Source organism: Nycticebus coucang, chromosome 21 (assembly GCF_027406575.1).
Source record: "Nycticebus coucang isolate mNycCou1 chromosome 21, mNycCou1.pri, whole genome shotgun sequence".
In the NCBI taxonomy this organism is placed as follows: Eukaryota; Metazoa; Chordata; class Mammalia; order Primates; family Lorisidae; genus Nycticebus; species Nycticebus coucang.
In genome coordinates, this window is record NC_069800.1 from 57,330,745 (window position 1) to 57,348,487 (window position 17,743).

A 17,743-nucleotide genomic window follows, 5' to 3' on the forward strand; every position below is an offset into this window, starting at 1 on the left:
TAATATCCACAGATATTTAGAAAGGAGCTTTCATGGGGATAAGGCTGAGGTTGGTCGAGCTTGTAAAGACATCATGGGCAGTGATAACATACAAGTGATTCTGAAGGTTCTAAACTCTCTTGTTATGTTGAAAATCAAAAATAGATTTACTAAAGCAAAACTAATGAATGAGATATAGAAAACAGAAAAAGCGGCTCGGCGCCTGCGGCTCAAGCGGCTAAGGCGCCAGCCACATACACCTGAGCTGGCAGGTTCAAATCCAGCCCAGGCCCGCCAAACAACAATGACGGCTGCAACCAAAAAATAGCCGGGCATTATGGCGGGTGCCTGTAGTCCCAGCTACTTGGGAGGCAGAGGCAGGAGAATGGCTTGAGCCCAGGAGTTGGAGGTTGCTGTGAGCTGTGATGCCATAGCACTCTACCCAGGGGGACAGCTTGAGGCTCTGTCTCAAAAAAAAAAAAACGAAAGAAAGAAAGCAGAAAAGCAGTTGCCTGTGGCAGGGGTGAGGTAGTGGAAGGGGTGCTGGGGAACTTTCTGGGCTCAGGGAAACAGAAGACGTTCTACATCTTGATTGAGGTGGTGTTTACATGGGTGTAAACACACTGAATTGAAAGCTTGAAGATTTGTGCATTTCATGGTATACAGATTATATATCAAAAAACCTAGATGTACTATTTGGTCATCATACAAACAATGTTATGGATTATTTCAGCTCTCTCCTAAGGGTATTTTTTCCCTAACATAGTAGTGTCAAGAAAAAAGGCACTAAAGCTAAACAGTATGGGTTTAATGTCTCCCGTCTATAATCACAGCACCTTAGAAGGCCGAGGCAGGAGGACTGCTTGAAGCCAGGAGGCTGAGACCAGCCTAGACAACATACCAAGACTCCATCTCTACAAAAAATGAGAAAAAAATTATCTGTGTGTGGTTAGTCCTAGCTGAGGCAAGAGGATCACTTGAGCCCAAGAGTCTGAGGCTGCAGTGAGCTATGATGACGCCAGGGCACTCCAGCCCAGGGGGACAGAGCAAGAGCCTGCCTCAACAAGAAAAAAAAAAAATGTATGCCAAATGTGGTTAAGGTCCCCTGCCACCATAGACACCAGTTATAATGTAAATGAAGCTGAAGGCTGCTCAGATGTCTGTACCCCAAAACCCATTAGGTGTGAGATTCTGCTGTACCAGGGCTGAGCAGATGAATAAAGCCAAGGGATGAAAAAGATTAAACCGCACACCACGGAGATACCAAAGGTAAGAGGGTCGGAGACACAAGCCGCCTTCACAGACACCATTGTGATCCCGACTGACATGCACAAAACCTGTGCATCTATAGGAAATATACAGCTTATTAGAATGTACATTGTAGTTACAGAAAATACGTGCTTGAGTAAGAAGAGGCTGCAAGGAAATATACCAGAACCATAAACGGGCCATCTCAGGGATGTGGCTGCACACATGATTTTTATCAGGCTTGCTGTGTGTTTTTTTGGTTCTTCAAACTTTTCTCTAATATTATGAGATCCTCTGTAATTAAAAAAGGAAAAGAAGGGGCGGCGCCTGTGGCTCAGTCGGTAAGGCGCCGGCCCCATATACCGAGGGTGGCGGGTTCAAACCCGGCACCGGCCAAACTGCAACCAAAAAATAGCCGGGCGTTGTGATGGGCGCCTGTAGTCCCAGCTACTCGGGAGGCTGAGGCAAGAGAATCGCTTGGGCCCAGGAGTTGGAGGTTGCTGTGAGCTGTGTGAGGCCACGGCACTCTACCGAGGGCCGTAGAGTGAGACTCTGTCTCTACAAAAAAAAAAAAAAAAAAAGGAAAAGAAAAATGAACAGAAGCCACTCTAGAGGCTGTAGAGTGGGCCATAGGATCTGGTTTTTAAGAGAATCCAATAGACAAGGCTTGAGCGATGGGGTCTTAAGTATTTCATGCTGGGGCTGGGCAGGAGGTGATTGGGGTGGGCGGGACCCTGGAGCTCAGAAGGCAACAGTGCCAGCTGCTAAGAAGTATCCTCACCTCAGACCAGAGACAGCAAAGGGCCAGCCTGCATGACAGACCACCTGGAAAGAGGGCAGGTCTAGTCCATGTATTGTTTTAGATGTTTTTGAGTCATCAGTGTTTAAAAATCAAAAGATACACTGGAAATTAAAAAGAAAAAATGATTCTGAACGAGGTGTACCTTGTTACTCTTTTCCTAAAAAGGGAAAAAGGTGCAAAAATTTCATTCATTGTGCTTGTTTGTAAAGAAACCAGAAGGCGGGATTAGAAATTAAAGATGGTGTTTTAGGGGCAGACCTGGATGGAAGCAGATTTTCAGTAGGGCATCTGTGTGTTTCTTGAATCATGTGAATGTATTACCTTTCAAGCAACTACTCTCTTTTTTTTTTTTTTTTTGAGCCAGGTCACACCTTGTCACCCTCAATAGAGTGCTGTGCTGTCATACCCATCACACTCGGCCTCTGCTACTACACTTCTAAAAGATCAGCGATAGGCTGGGCATGGTGGCTCACGCCTGTAAACCCAGCACTCTGGGAGGCCGGGGTGGGTGAATTGTTTGAGGCTCAGGAATTAGAGACCAGCCTGAGCAAGAGAGAGACCCCGTCTCTACTAAAGATAGAAAAAAAACTAGCCAGGCATTGTGGCAGGTGCCTGTCGTTCCAGCTACTCCAGAGGCTGAGGCTGGAGGATTGCTCAAGCCCAAGAGTTTGAGGTTGCTGTGAGCTACAGTGACGTCACAGCACTCCAGCTATTTTATATACACGGTAGACTTTGTTAAATAACTATGCTTTGATTTTATATAAGTACATAGTGAACAGTTCTGAAATTTAAAAATTAATATGTGTGTTTCATATAAAACTCTCACATTTCTAACTTTTGGGTCTGGTAGCTCCTGGTCCATGTTTACGCCAGACAGGAGCAGCATCTGGCCACATCTGGGCAAGACATGAGTTGGTCACTCTCCCAAGGCTGTATCTGAGCATCTCAGTCTGTGAGGTGAAGGCTGAGAGCACAGGCACCTGCTGACAGGTGATGAGGCTTGCTGCCCAACACATACGGAAACGACTGCTGTCCAAGGGAAAGGTTCTCCACACTTCTCTCTTGTTCCTAGCAGCCTATTTCCCCTCTCAGAGAAAGAAAGGACTCTTCTCACATCCTCAAAGCATCCTTATTATTTGTGTGAAAGAAAGATCCCCCCTTGAGCTGCTGGCGTAACTTGTGTGGGGTCTGAGCGTGCATGGTGTAGAGACGTGGCTCCCCGGTTCCTCAGCAACTGCCTCCCCCTGCTCCTTAGACTTCTGCACTGTCCTTATCACCTCTCACCTGCTGGCCCCCAAAGCAAGACAAGGTCATTGTTTGGTTTCTTTAAAAGGAGCTTGCATGTCTTCTACTTTTACAAATGTCTCCTTTTTTCTTTTTGAGACATATAGTCTCACTCTGTCACCCTGGGGAGAGGGCTGTGGCATCGTAACTCACAGAAACCTTCAACTCTTGAGCTTCAGTCTCCTGAGTAGCTGGGACTACAGGTGCCAGCCCCAACACCTGGCTAGTTTTAGTAGAGATGGGGTCTCGCTCTTGCTCAGGCCCATCTGGAACTCCTAAGCTCAGGCAATCCACCCACCTCGGCCTCCCGGAGTGCTGGGATTACAGAAATGAGCCACTGCACGCCGGCCAGACTGTAGGGCATTTTGGATTTCAGGGTTTGGGATTTATATGGTCACAATGTACCACAATCAACGAGGGCAGAAGATTCCTTTTTTTCTCACTTACCACTGTATTCCCAGAGTCCAGAACAGCGCCGTGTAGGAAGGCATGCAATAGATATTTGTTGAAATAGTGAATGACTGAACTGCTGACTGACTGAATGAATGAAGGGAATCCTAACGTGTTGGCTTGAGGGCTTCCTTTCCCTTAAAAGGCCCCTGTCCCACTCCAGATGCCAGGGTAAGAGAAACAAAGAACTTTCTGTTTCCAAACCTCTAAGGTTACTGAACAAACAATGCCGGTTTACTCACCAGGGGAACCCAGTAGGTATAGAGTGCACCGAGCCTCATTTCAGGAACAAACTGGGAGCAGGCAAGAAGTAAAAAATAAAGGTTGAAAAAGTATTTGAACTGGTTGAACAGCACCTGGAAGGTAGAGGAACAACAGAAACGAGACATTCAGGGCTTGCCTGATGAAGTTGGGAAGATTTAGCAGCAAGGAAAATATTTAAAAACATTCCTCCCCAAGAACAAAATTTACAAGATACCTTACACATAAAGCTTAAACACTTCCATATGTTGTTTAGGAAACACATATGGGTAAAAAAATATTTTCTGTAAAAGTAAAAAAGCAAATAAAGATATACATGGAAATTGTAAAGAGCAAATTCAAGATAGTGGTTGCTTGTTGGGGGTTAGGGGTTAGGAGAAAACCAATGGGAAAGGCCCATAGGAGCGTCAGCCGTATCTGTGTTACGTTTTATTTTTCTTTTTTCTTTCTTTTTTTGAGACAGTCTCAAGCTGTCACGGCCCTGAGTAGAGTACTGTGATATCACAGCTCACAACAACCTTCAACTCAGGCTCAAGCAATCCTCTTGCCTTAGTTTTTCTTTTTTCAGTAGATACTTTTACTTAGGCTGATCTCAAACTCAGGAACTCAAGCAATCCATCCGCCTTGGCCTCCCAGGTTTTATTTCTTAAATTACATTTTTTATTTTATTTTTTTTTTGAGACAGAGCCTCAAGCTGTCGCCCTGGGTAGAGTGCCGTGGCATCACAGCTCACAGCAACCTTCAACTCCTGGGCTTAAGTGATTTTCTTGCCTCACCCTCCCAAGTAGCTGGGACCACAGGAGCCCGCCACAACGCCTGTTGCTGTTGTCATTGTTGTTTGGCAGGCCCAGGCTGGATTGGAACCTGCCAGCTCTGGTATAATGTGGCTGGCGCCTTAGCCACTTGAGCTACAGGCGCCAAGCCTAAACTACAAATGTTGTAAGGACAAGTAGGCCACTCAAAATGTTGTTTAGGGAGAGGGTTTAGCGAGAAATGCTTATGCTGTAAGGTTGAGTCCAAAAAGGAAGATAAAAAGTTATGACCATGATATGATCTCAACTCCAAAAAATAGAGGACAGCAGAGTCCCACTCTGGTGGCTGCTGGGTTCTGGCAGGGTTCTGACCACTGCCATGTTCCCTGGGAGTGACAGCAATACCACATGACTAGTGGTCACATACTGGTAGTGTCTCTTCAAGGCTCAGGCAGTTGAGAACCACTGTGACCTGCCCCACCACAGCGACTCTGGTGGCCACATATTCCAGATGGCATAACCAGGAGAGGGAGGAGGGTGGCCCTAGTGTGCATAAGACTTTCTGTGAAATAAAAGTTTGTCCTTCAGGCTTGGCGCCCATAGCACAATGGTTACGGTGCCAGCCACATACACCAAGGCTGGTGAGTTCAAACCCAGCCCAGGCCTGCTAAACAACAATGACAATGGCAACAAAAAATAGCTGGGCATTGTGGCGGGCGCCTGTAGTCCCAGCTACTTGGGAGGCTGAGGCAAGAGAATCACTTAAGCCCAAGAGTTGGAGGTTGCTATGAGCTGTGACGCCACAGCACTCTATTGAGGGTGACATAGTGAGACTGTCTCAAAAAAAAAAATTCAAGTTGACCTTTAATAATAGATTTGTGCCTCTGCATTAACACACACTATCTAACACAGCCACTTTTTCCTTTCTGCACTGGAGCTGATTGCTGCCCTGCTTCTCAAAGTCAATGAGTATGTAAGTAGAGGCCCCAGTGGCAGATAAAAATATTTACTTTCTGCATGTGTTGGGGGGGAAGGTTTGCTGAGTACATGCCCACGGATTTGTATAAGTAACCGTAGAAGTGTTATGACCCAGGACCATTTATTAGCAAAAATATGGATAGAAGTTTTCTTAGATGGTAGGATAAAAACTTACTTTTTTCACTATACTTCCGTCTCTCAACTTGCCTATAATGTGCCACTATGGGAGGAGGATTTAAGCAGTGGTTAAGGTGGTATAAAGAAGACACAGGGTATTTGCAAAATCTGGATGGGCATCTCAGACTTTTAAGACTGGTACCAAGTACATATTTGTAACAGGAAAAAGAAAATAAAGTAGTCCTTGCTTGCACATACCCCAGGAAGAAAAGTGAAGAAATTGTACTTCTGATTGTTGATGACATTTCGAGGATACCTCTGGTCTCTCTTCTCGGGGTGCCCCAACCATACAGTGCGGGGCCTGGGTTCCCCTCCACCGCAGCATCTCAGCCACTCACAGCACCTGTGGAATAGACAGGCCCATAGATCAAGGCCCCACCCACAGCATCAAGGCCCCGCCCATACGACCAAAGCCCCGCCCACACCCATATCTGTTCCCTGTTGTCAGAACATTTTTCTCTAAAGCATCTTTACTGGGTCAGGACCACAGCCACATATGAGGCTGCATACCTCAGTGAGATTTCAAAGAAACAGAGGTGAGGCTCTTAAGAAATGGTCCAAATAAAAAAGGCTTTGTCCCCACTCCCAGATTATTTCTAGTCACATGCTGCTTAACACTGGGGATACCTTCTGAGACATGAGCCCTTGGTGATCTCACCACAGCATGAACATTACAGAACGTACTTGCACACACCTACACAGTATCACCTGTGGCACGCCTGGGCTATACGGCACACAATCGCTAGCATATTACAACACAAAGCAAGGCGGGAGTTTTAGCACAGTGATAAGCGCTGTGAATCCAAACATGTCTACACCAGGGAAACATATGGTAGAAAGATGGTGTTGGAATCTTTTGAGATCACCATCATACATGCAGTTTGTCATTGACCAAAACATCACTATCTGACACATAATTGTATTCCAAAAAGTAGGATTCATTTAAAATTACAAAGATTTAAACGATTACATACATTGCAATAAGCACAATTATCACATTCACATCACACAGAGAGAGGGAGCTCCAAACAGTTCAATACAACATCCGAGTTTGCCAAGATGTGAGGAACAGCTGAACGGGGCCCTGCACCGGGCCAGTCTTATTCCACTGCCCCAAGCTGTCCACGCTGCTGGTTACACTAAAATTACTAAATAAAGGAGAAGGGGGGGACAAACTTCCTCTCCAGCCTAGGCTCTCCTTTTCAACAACACGCTGGAGAAGTGAGCTGGAAAGACGATGTCTCAGAGCCCAAAATAACCTGGAGAGGGGCCAGCACACCAGCTGTCGGGAGACTGACCTAAAATGCTGCCCCTAACTTGGCCTTCCTGAGAGACAGCTTGGTAGCACCAACCCACTCGAACCCTGCTCCTGAGACACCCTCAAATAAGGCAAGGAAACACTTGGGAATCTGGACAGCTCTGGAAACAAAGCCACTCTGAAAACCCCCAAAGGGCAGCTTGTGTTCAGGACAGCTGCTTTTACATGAGGTATTTCACGAAGTGTAAGCCTTAAGCCCTGCCATCAAAAACATTCCACGCTGGGATGTCCCCCTCACCACCCCAGTACTTACAGGCTGGGAAGGAGAAGGCCCCGGGGATGTCACCAGCTGAAGTGATACAAAACAGATTTGGCAGCTACGGCTCACATAATTCTTTGCCCACCACGGGCATTCCTTTTCCCCTTCTTCCTACAGGATAGGCCCTGGTGGGCTGCAGGGGTACAGAGTATGCAAATCCAGTCTCTGCATTTTGGGACCCTATAGACGAGTGAGCCAGCTTAGATGCCCAAAATCTCCATGAGCAAACACAATGCTCTTTCCTACCAACAGCATCCTCGTTCCAATAACCCGAGTCAGGGTACAGACTGGCTCTGCTAAGGACAGGCTCCACTTGGATGAACTCATTCCTGTTGGCCCCTTTGACAGTTGTCCAAAAGCCAGAGACACACACAAGCTTCAGACCACTCTCCCCACTCCCCTGCTCTTCAATGCAAATCCATCAGTGAACACTCACTGAATGCCACTGAATGCAGAGAGACAGAGGGACGGAGAGAGGAAGAGGAAGGAGGGAAGAGTCACTGGACAGGGAACACACCACTCTATCTGCAGACACCTTCCTGGATGGATACAACTGACCCTTGCATGAGCCGTCATTCTCCCTCCGTCCTGTAAGAGTCCTGTAATGATGATTCCACAGTGGTTAAGTTTCTAATGAAAGATGAAACACGAATTGAGAGAACCACAAACTGTCAGGTTGATGGCTGATGTGAGTTTTCTGTTTTGTTTCTTTCAACACAGTGAGTCACCCAGTTAAGCTATTTACTCATTATTGAATCTATGGCCACGTGGAGGTGCACAAGATACCACAGCACAGTGGCAGCAAAAGACGGGAAACAACCCTAAGCACGTGTCCCAGTAAACTCAGGCTGCTATAACAAAACACCTAGACGGAGAATCTATAAACAACAGAAATGTATTGCTTATGGTCTGGAGGCTGGAGAGTTCAAGATCAGAGCACGGGTAGCTCTGGTGTCTGGTGAGGCTGGCTCCCATAGACGGCACCCGCTCTATGTCCTCACACCGCAGAAGGGATGAATGAGGTCCCCGGCCTCTTTTACAAGGGAGTGGAGCACATGCATGAGGGCTCCACCGTCACAACTTGATCACCCCTTGAATGTCCCACTTCATGATAGTATAATGTTAAGGTTTAGGATTCTAACATATAAATTTTGAAAGGACACGAACATTCAGACCACAGCACTGCTCATCAGAGGGCAGCTGGTTAAATAAACAGGGATCATCCACAAAACAGAATTCCCAATAGCCTCTAAAGAATAAGACGGCGCTGTGTGCATGACATGGTCCAATCTGCAAGGTACGCTGAATCAAAAGGCGAGAGCTGCAAATCCATTCTCTGCACAAAAGCAGGAGGATATTCAGGCAGAAGACGACTCGCACACTCACAATCTCCACCACAAGCTGATAACTTTGGCTCCCTTGGAGGAAGGAGGAGTAGGGAAAACTTTTTCTGCATATTCTTTTAGCAGCATTGACGTTCTTTTGCATTCTACCTATTGTCTCTGGGACGAAAATTATTTTTCAGCTAAATTCATAATAGTAGAGGGTAAACATCTACCCATCGCTAGACTTTCAGTCTCAGAATCAGTAAATTGGGTTTTATTTTACTTTGCTTAAGTTAATTTCAGCTGGATGTCTGTTCCTACCACCCAAAATCTCCTAAGATTCCTGCCTGCCATGTGGCTGGACCATCCTTAAAGACGCATTCCAGTTGGCTCTGTGTGTGCTCAATTCTAATGCCTAAAGGTGACCAGAGCTGGAAGCCTGCGTCTTACCATCTCCACTCTAACTTCATTACAGCTCTGCGGTCCACCCTGGTAGCCTCTCCCAGGTGTGGCTATTTTTAAGTTTAAATTAATTAAGGGGCTGGGCGTGGTGGCTCAGGCCTGTAATCCTAGCACTCGGGGAGGCTGAGATTACCTGAGCTCAGGATATCGAGACTAGCTTTTTAGCAAGAACGAGACCCCATCTCTAATAAAAATAGAAAAAATAGCTGGGCCCAGTGCCAGGCACCTATAGCCCCAACTACTCAGGAGGCTGATGCAGGAGGACTGCTTGAGCCTAAGAGTTTGAGGTTGCTGTGAACTATGATGCCACGGACACTGAATCCAGAGTGACAGAGACGGTGTCTCAAAAAATAAATAAGGTTAATTAATTAAAATAATTCAGTCACTGGCCACATGGAATGCTCCATAGCCACATACGGCCAGTGGCAGTACAGTGGATTGCACAGATAGAGAACATTCCCTCACGGCTGAGGGTGCTGCTGATAGCACCGCTTGACAGCATCCCTTTCGAGACATCTTCTTCCACCTCACTCTTAAATGATGTCCACCCCAAAGGGTGCACACAGGAGCCTTATTAAGTGAACTTCACAAGAGGGAAACCTGCCTAAACACAGTTTCTCAAACTTTAGCCATTTTCATACACACACAGGATTTCTATGAAATGTAAATACCTCTACTTTCTACCTACCCTGTTTCCCCAAAAATAAGACATCCTCTGAAAATAAGACCTACTTACAGGAAAGATAAGATGTCCCTGAAAATAAGACCTAGCGCATCTTTGGGAGCACACCTTAAAATAAGACACTGTCTTATTTTTGGGCAAACAGGGTACCTGATTTTGTCTAAATCTGAATGGCTCACATCAGTGTTTCCCAGCTAAAGACGATTTTGTGCCTCCAAGATGGGTGGGTTACGGGCAATGTCTGGAGATACTTTTGGTTATCTCAACTAGAGGATGCTCCCGGCATCTAGTGGAGGGGGGAGGTCAGGGAGGCACAGGACAACCTCTGCGACAGAGGATTATCCACCCCAATGAGCAACTGCTGCCCAGGGTAAGAACTCCGACTCTAGATTCTATGTACAAACTACAGTACCACCTCCACAGTTGACCACCTCCCTGCCCTGACCTTCTGCGTAAGTTGACCTGATTTTCATAGACCGGACACGCCCCTCATGCGTGAATCAGTACAGCAGGCCTGCTTCCTCATGCTGACCACCTCTGTGTGCTGCCCAGTTTGTCACAGTCCCTTGGGTGGCCGATCTGCAGAGGTTCTACTGTAGTTGTTTTAAATGGATTTACCTCATTTACACAAATTTATTTGAAAAGGTAAGCTCACACCACTAGCACAAATGGAAACCAGTATCATTTGCTATAAATCAGAGATAAACAACAAAATCAGTACAATGAAAAGCAAACCATGTCACCTAGTTTTGGCTGCGTGCTGTGAGCGACAGTGGTGCTGAGCGTGAAGCCTGCTCTTCATTGTGGAGATACTAGCAAGGGCTTGATGTTAAAAAGTGGGTCCTGGGCTGGGCGTGGTGGATCACGCCTATAATCCTAGCACTTTGGGAGGCCGAGGCAGTGGATCCTCAGAGCTCAGGAGTTCAGGACCAGCCTGAGCAAGAGCGAGATTCCATCTTTAAAAATAATAGGAAAAATAGTCAGGCATAGTGAAGGGAGCCTGTAGTCCTAGCTACCTGGGAGACTGAGGCAAGAAGATCACTTGAGCTCAAGAGTTTGAGGTTGCAGTGAGTTATGACACCACAGCACTCTACCCAAGGGTAATAGTGAGATTCAGTTTCCAAAACATAAATGAATGAATGAAGGGGGCCCTGATAGGGTTATTAATTTTTTTTTTTTTTTTGAGACAGAGTCTTACTATGTCACCCTGGGTAGAGTGCCATGGTTTCACAGCTCACAGCAACTTCAAATCCTTGGGCTTAAACAATTTTCTTGCCTCAGCCTTTGGAATAGCTGAGACTATAGGCACCCACCAGAACACCCGGCTATTTTTTTTGTTGTAGTTGTCATTGTTGTTTAGCAGGCCCGGGCCGGGTTCAAACCCTCCAGTCTTGGTGTATGTGGCTGGTGCCCTAACCACTGAACTACAGGAGCCGAGCCGGGGGGCGTTGTTAAATATTAAAGGAGAATTGAAAAAAGAAATAAGAAATGAATGTTCTACTAAATGTCTCAATGTGATTTAGTCCCTGCATCCTTCTTAAACATTGTCACTGCAGCACCAAGAACCGTCACCTGCTCACATTTCTGGAGCTGCTTTCCTAAGGTGGAAACCTCAAGCTTGGTGGCAAATTTACAAGCAACCAAATTCTCCCATATCTGCCCAAACAGAAGCGGTGGCCGCCAGGGAGGGTCTCTGTCCATGACTGGATCCATTACCGCGTTTCTCTCCAACACTCTGTTCCCCTGGCAGCTGCCACCACACCCTACATGTCCAAATGCGGGACTTCAGCCACCGGAAGCTCCAGAGGAGCGGTGTCCAGGGTAGCATTGTGGCAGTTGTCCCCTTGGTGTCATAGCTGCCACAGCTGTTTCTTAACACCAAACCGAACTGTCACTTGCCACAACAGGAAACTTATGTTCTGCATTCCCAGCTGGGAGATGAGCTACAAAACAGAATCCCTTAACAGCGAGAAATTATTAAAGAGCCGGAAGGAGAAACTACTACCCAAGAATGGCAGTGTCAAAAGAGCAGGGTCATGTGGGCTACGGGGGAGAACCCTGGGACTAAACCCAGCCCTGCGCCAGCCAGGCTGTGCAGCTTGGGGCTCCTTTTCTTTGATTCTCACTTTTACTACCTGAAAAATAATAATAAGACCTGCCTTGCTGAATTCCTGGAGGATTAGACATTATATATATAAAGGGCATAGCACATAACAGCCACTCAATTAATAGTAGATATTATTTCACTTTAACTATTTTTTTCCAGATTAAAAAAAAAGAAACCATGAAACAATGTTCACCTGTGTGAGAGAGTCTGGCAAAGTTGAAAGCAAATATTCAACTAGGTTAAGAAGTAAGTTTATATAAAATATAATTCACACTGCTTCTTGCTTAGACCATTTATATAAAGGAAAACAAAATGGATTTTTTTATGATCTGACTGTAAAACAAACAAAGGTTTTGACAGCAGATGGGCCGCTGAGCAGATATGCAGTGGTTTTATGCAACCTGGCTGAAATACAAATGAGTTGGCCACCACAGCAACGAGCCTCTCTGCCACAGGGCGCGCCTACAATCAGTCGGCACCCCATAAATACAGCAGAGCCTCCACAGCTGACCACCTCCCTGCACTGCCCACCCCCTTACACTGACCTAATTTTCCTAAACCATACATGCGCCCCATGTGTTTATCAGTACGCTGGGCCTGGTTCCTTTTGTTGACCATCTCCATGTGTTGACCAGTTACAATCCCTGGAGTGGTCAACTTGCAGAGGTTCTACTGTATTTGTTCAATTGCTTGTGATGACACCAACATTTCAGGAAGCTAGAGGATCTGACACTGGACAGATCCAGGAAGATTAAAAAGAAAAGTTAAGGGGGCGGCGCCTGTGGCTCAGTCGACCCCGTATACCAAGGGTGGCGGGTTCAAACCAGCTCGGGAGGCTGCAGCAAGAGAATCGCTTAAGCCCAGGAGTTGGAGGTTGCTGTGAGCTGTGTGATGCCACGGCACTCTACTGAAGGCCATAAAGTGAGACTCGGTCTCTAAAAAAAAAAAAAAAGAAAAATTAAGGGCAGCGCCTGTGGCTCAAAGGAGTAGGGCACTGGCCCCATATGCTGGAGGTGGCGGGTTCAAAAACTGCAAAAAAAAAAAAAAAAGAAAGAAAAATTAAAATCAGGGCTGAGCACGGAGGCTAACTCCTGTAATCCTAGCACTCTGGGAGGCCAAGGCAAGTGGATTGCCTGAGCTCACAGGTTCAAGACCAGCCTGAGCCAGAGTGAGGCCTCATCTCTAAAAATAGCTGGGCGTTGTAGCAGGTGCCTGTAGTCCCAGCTACTTGAGAGGCTGAGGCAAGAGAACCGCTTGAGCCCAAGAGTTTGAGGTTGCTGTGAGCTGTGACACCACAGCATTCTACCAAGGGTGACAAAGTGAGGCTCTGCCTCAAAAAATAAAATTAAAATCAATGTATCAGTACAGACAGAATAGTCTACAGCAGTGATTCTCAAAACAGGGGAGGGGTGTGATTTTTGACCCCTGGGAGCACTTGGCAATGTCTAGAGATAGGCTGGTTGTCACACTGCAGGACAAGATATGTCAACTGGCATTGTGTGGGTGGAGACGAGAGATGGTGCTAAATACCCACAATGCCCGGGGCAGTGTCCCCACAACTGAGGACTGTCTGGCCCCACTATCAGCAGTCCTGAAGTTGAGAACCCTGCTTTGGAGCAGCACTGCCCCTGAAAATGTCTGTGATGACGGGAATGTCCTATCTCTGCACTGCCCAACACAGTGGGCACCGGCCACATGCGGCTGTCGACCACCTGACATGTGAACTTTAAATGCTACTTCATCAATTTAAGGGACTGGCTACTGCAGAGGACAGCAGCTGTTAAGCACAGATCCCTCGGGGCAGGGAGCAGAGTTAGAGGGAGCTGCAGCGAAGGTATGAAAGGAAACCGGGGCTCTTCCTTCTAAGTACACCTAAGTGGCCAGATTCTACTTTAACTCAGAGGAGATAAAATCTGCAGTCAGGAAGGAGGCACAGAAGGAAATGAGTCCTCTGAAGTCTGGATCTATCTCTAGCCACAAGAATACTAGCAGGAAGAGAAACGGGGATACATCTGCCACCTCCTGAGAAAAGCCAAGTCAACATGGCAACTTCTCCCTAAAGGTAAAGCTCAGACCTTCCAGGACGCATCATATACAAATACTAGTCCTGTGAGCAAAGGGCAATGCACCAGGGTGTGCACAGCAGCGAGGAGAGAGCAAAGCCCTGGAAATGACAGAGACGCCCTGGGCAATTCCCAGAATGAGACCGAGATACACACACTGGCTGCGCAAGATCACCGATTAAGTGCAAGGGGAAATGTATAAAGCAAACACTATATACTTATCATTCTATACTTAAATAAAAATAATACAGTTACTGTAAGCCTGGGGAAAAATACTGGGCAACGAATACTCATGCACCCTGCTCTCAGCACCAGCGCTTCTGAGGGAAGGGACAGACAGGAAGGGCAGAACTTTTCCCTGTGTCACCTCCCCCATCCCCACTCTTTCCCTGTTGGTCTCCTGTGACCCAGAAAGGCATGACTCTTCCTACTAAAGCTTTACTCCCACAGGGTCCCACCCCCACAATCATGGAATAATTACAAGCCAGGCGCAGTGGCTCACACCTGTAAAACCAGTGCTCTGGGAGGCCAAGGTGGGAAGAGCCCTTGAGCTCAGGAGTTTGAGACCAGCCTGAGCAAGAGCAAGACCCTGCTATTTTTGGTAGCAAAAATAGAAATAATAGCTGGACGTGGTGGCAGGTGCCCACAGTCCCAGCTACTGGGGAGGCTGAAGCAGGAGAATCACTTGAGCCCAGGAGTTTGAGGTTGCTGTGAGCTAATCTGATGCCAACAGCACTCGAGCCTGGAGAGTTAGACTCTGTCTCCAAAAAAAAAAAAAAAAAAACCCAACAACTCAAATCCAAGGCTCCCACCTTTTTACCCCAGCTGCTCCATTATGAAGCTGCCCCGCAGCAGGCCAGGGAGGCATGCCCCAGGTCCCTCCCGTCTTCTCTACACATTCCACTTTTCTCCAACAACCCAATCCCTTTGTGAGACTCACTCCCACCAGACTTCCTTCTGCAAACCTGTTCCCTCAGCTTCTATATAATCCTCCAAAACCAACTCTGCTTCACAAAGAGAAGTTCTGTTTCTCTCTAGAACAGGACTGACAAACTCAAACCTACAGGGGCCCAGCAGGCCACATGAAAAGATAAATGAATAAAAATAAACATGGGGCCCGTGGGCTGGGGCACACCTCCACCCTGCCGGGGTGCGTTCCGGCACAAGGCCAGCACAACAGACCATCCGATTCTTCAAGACAAAGACAAAACAGATTCTGAAGTGGAAATAGTTTCCCAACACTGGCAACTGATTTAGTCTTTAGCCATTACATAAAACCATACAGAGATAGCATTTTTCTTTTAGCACTAGGCGGAAAGTCAAAAAGTTGAATTACATCTGTGTTGGTCAGGACGGCAAACAGGCACTCTCACTGCAGGGAGGGTCTGAATCAGCACAGCCTCAGGGAGGGGCATTTGGCAGTAACTGTCAAAAGTACAAATGTGCACACCCACTTCAAGATATTCCATATAGTCTGACAAACATGAGCCCAAGGACTCGTGTTCAAGGTTGTTCACTATAACATTGCCAGCACTAGCAAACCATTAGAAAAATCTAAATGCCCATCAGTGATAGACTGGTTAAACAAACTATGATACCGTTCAATGAAATAGTATAAAGGCATTAAAATAGGTCACTACAAAAGCTTTGAGGAGGACCCGTAGTTCAGTCGGTAGTGTGCCGGCCACATACACAGAGGCTGGCAGGTTCAAACCTGGCCCCATCAGCTAAAACAACAACGACAACTGCAAGAACAAAAAAAGTAATCGGGCGTTGTGGTGGGCACCTGTAGTCCCAGCTACTTGGGAGGCTGAGGCAAGAGAATCACTTAAGCCCAAGAATTTGAGGTTGCAGTGAGCTACGATGCCACAGCACTCTACCCAGGGTGACAGCTTGAGGCTCTGTCTCAAAAAATAAATAAATAAATAAAAAGTTTTGAGACAGGCTGTGTTATGGTCCATTATTTCACTTCCAAGAAACACAGTCGACAGTGTCCTTTCCGATTCAGCCGTGCAAGTGTCAACCTGCTTGACTTACTGGTGTTGCTGAAAGGGCTTCATTTGTTTCTGTCCGTGAGGAATACATTTCTTGATTGTTGTGTATTTCAAAATGTTTGTGATGATCCACGTAATAATAATAATAATTATAAAGAATGAAGAAGAATGTTACATACTGATAGGGAATGAGCCCAGGGTGTATTATTACGTGGGAAAAAAATGTTGTACAGCGGAAGGCATACCAATCATTGAATTAAAAAAGGAAAAAATTAAATGTGTGTTTTCACTTAACTGTACAGATATAAAAATACATTCAGGCATTTTTAGTAGGTGCTTAAAAATTCTCTGGAATAACACAGAAAAAACTGATAAGAGAGGCTGCCTGGGGAGAAACGCAGTAGCTGACTCAAGTCGGGGAGGGGAAGAAGCTGACTTGGCAGGGGATTCACTCGTCTACATGTGACTTTATTTTTAATTTCAGAGACGGGGATGTGGATGCAGAGAGAAAGGAAGCCTTACTGTTGGTGGGACGGCCAATTAGTACAGCCTCTATGGAAAATGGTATGAACACAGCTCAAAGATCTAAAAGTAGACCTACCACTTGATCCAGCAATCCCACATTGAGTATTTATTTACCCAAAGGGGAGAAAAATAATTATTTTATCAAAAAGGATGTTTGCACTCACATGTTTATTGCCACACAATTCACGATCACAAAGAATCAGCCCAAGCAGCCCTCAGTACATGAGTGGAAAAGAAAATGTGGTTCATGTACACCGCGGAGTACTATTCAGCCAGGAAAAATGGTGAAGTAGTACCTTTTGTAATAACCTGGATGGAACTGGAGACCGTTCTTCTAAGTGAAATATGACAAGAATGGAAAAACAAACACTGCATGTGACTTTGAAACATTGAACTATGTGACTCTGTGACTGAGTACACTTTTTTTTTTTAATTCAAAAATAAAACAAAAAAACCTCACCCTGCTATCCAAATAGCTCACGGCTCTCAATCGGCAGTCCCAGGCCCTGGCCCTGAGCTTGTGGGTGAGAAGTCACAGGCCATTCCCCAGAAGATGCTCTGTCACTAGGCGCTGGCTGATGACTCACTCACTTAGCTGGGCCCTCTCACTGGGCCTGGCACACCTAGCTTACACCATGCTTTACATTTCGTCTGAGATGTTTGGTCATAGAGACCTTAAAACAGGTCTAAGTAATAGCACCTGGCCAGCGCCCAGCACACAGCACTAACCTGTAAGACACCAGAGAACCAAATAGAATTCAGGGGAAGGCAGGTCCCCAGACACCAAGATGATAAGTAAAAACATGAACAGTGCATGCCGAGCGCTGTGTCCAAGCCCTCACGGTGAGCTGCCACTCTCCATCCTCCCAACAGGGGGGCTTTTACTCTCCCTCTCTCCCAGGTGAGGACACTGTCCCTCAGAGGGTCCCGTAGCTGGTAAGGGGCAGAGCCGGGATGTAAGTCCAGCTGGTAGACCCCAGAGCCAGCCCTCGCAGCCGCTGAGTTTGGTGATTTCATCCTGTTGTAGACTATGAAAGTTCCCTCCGAATCATCTAGATGGCAACTTAGAGAGGAACC

At 46.5% G+C, this 17,743-nt stretch overlaps 1 protein-coding gene across 1 annotated transcript in view; it reads right to left on the bottom strand.

Moving 5' to 3' along the window:
• ATP9A (ATPase phospholipid transporting 9A (putative)) overlaps positions 1-17,743 on the bottom strand; it is a 138,367-nt gene that overhangs the window by 100,803 nt on the left and 19,821 nt on the right. The window contains exons 2-3 of the mRNA XM_053574054.1: positions 6,130-6,274; positions 4,006-4,119 (exon numbers count right to left, since the gene is read on the bottom strand). Coding sequence (XP_053430029.1) covers positions 4,006-4,119; positions 6,130-6,274 — 259 coding nt within the window. The remainder of the gene's footprint in view (positions 1-4,005; positions 4,120-6,129; positions 6,275-17,743) is intronic.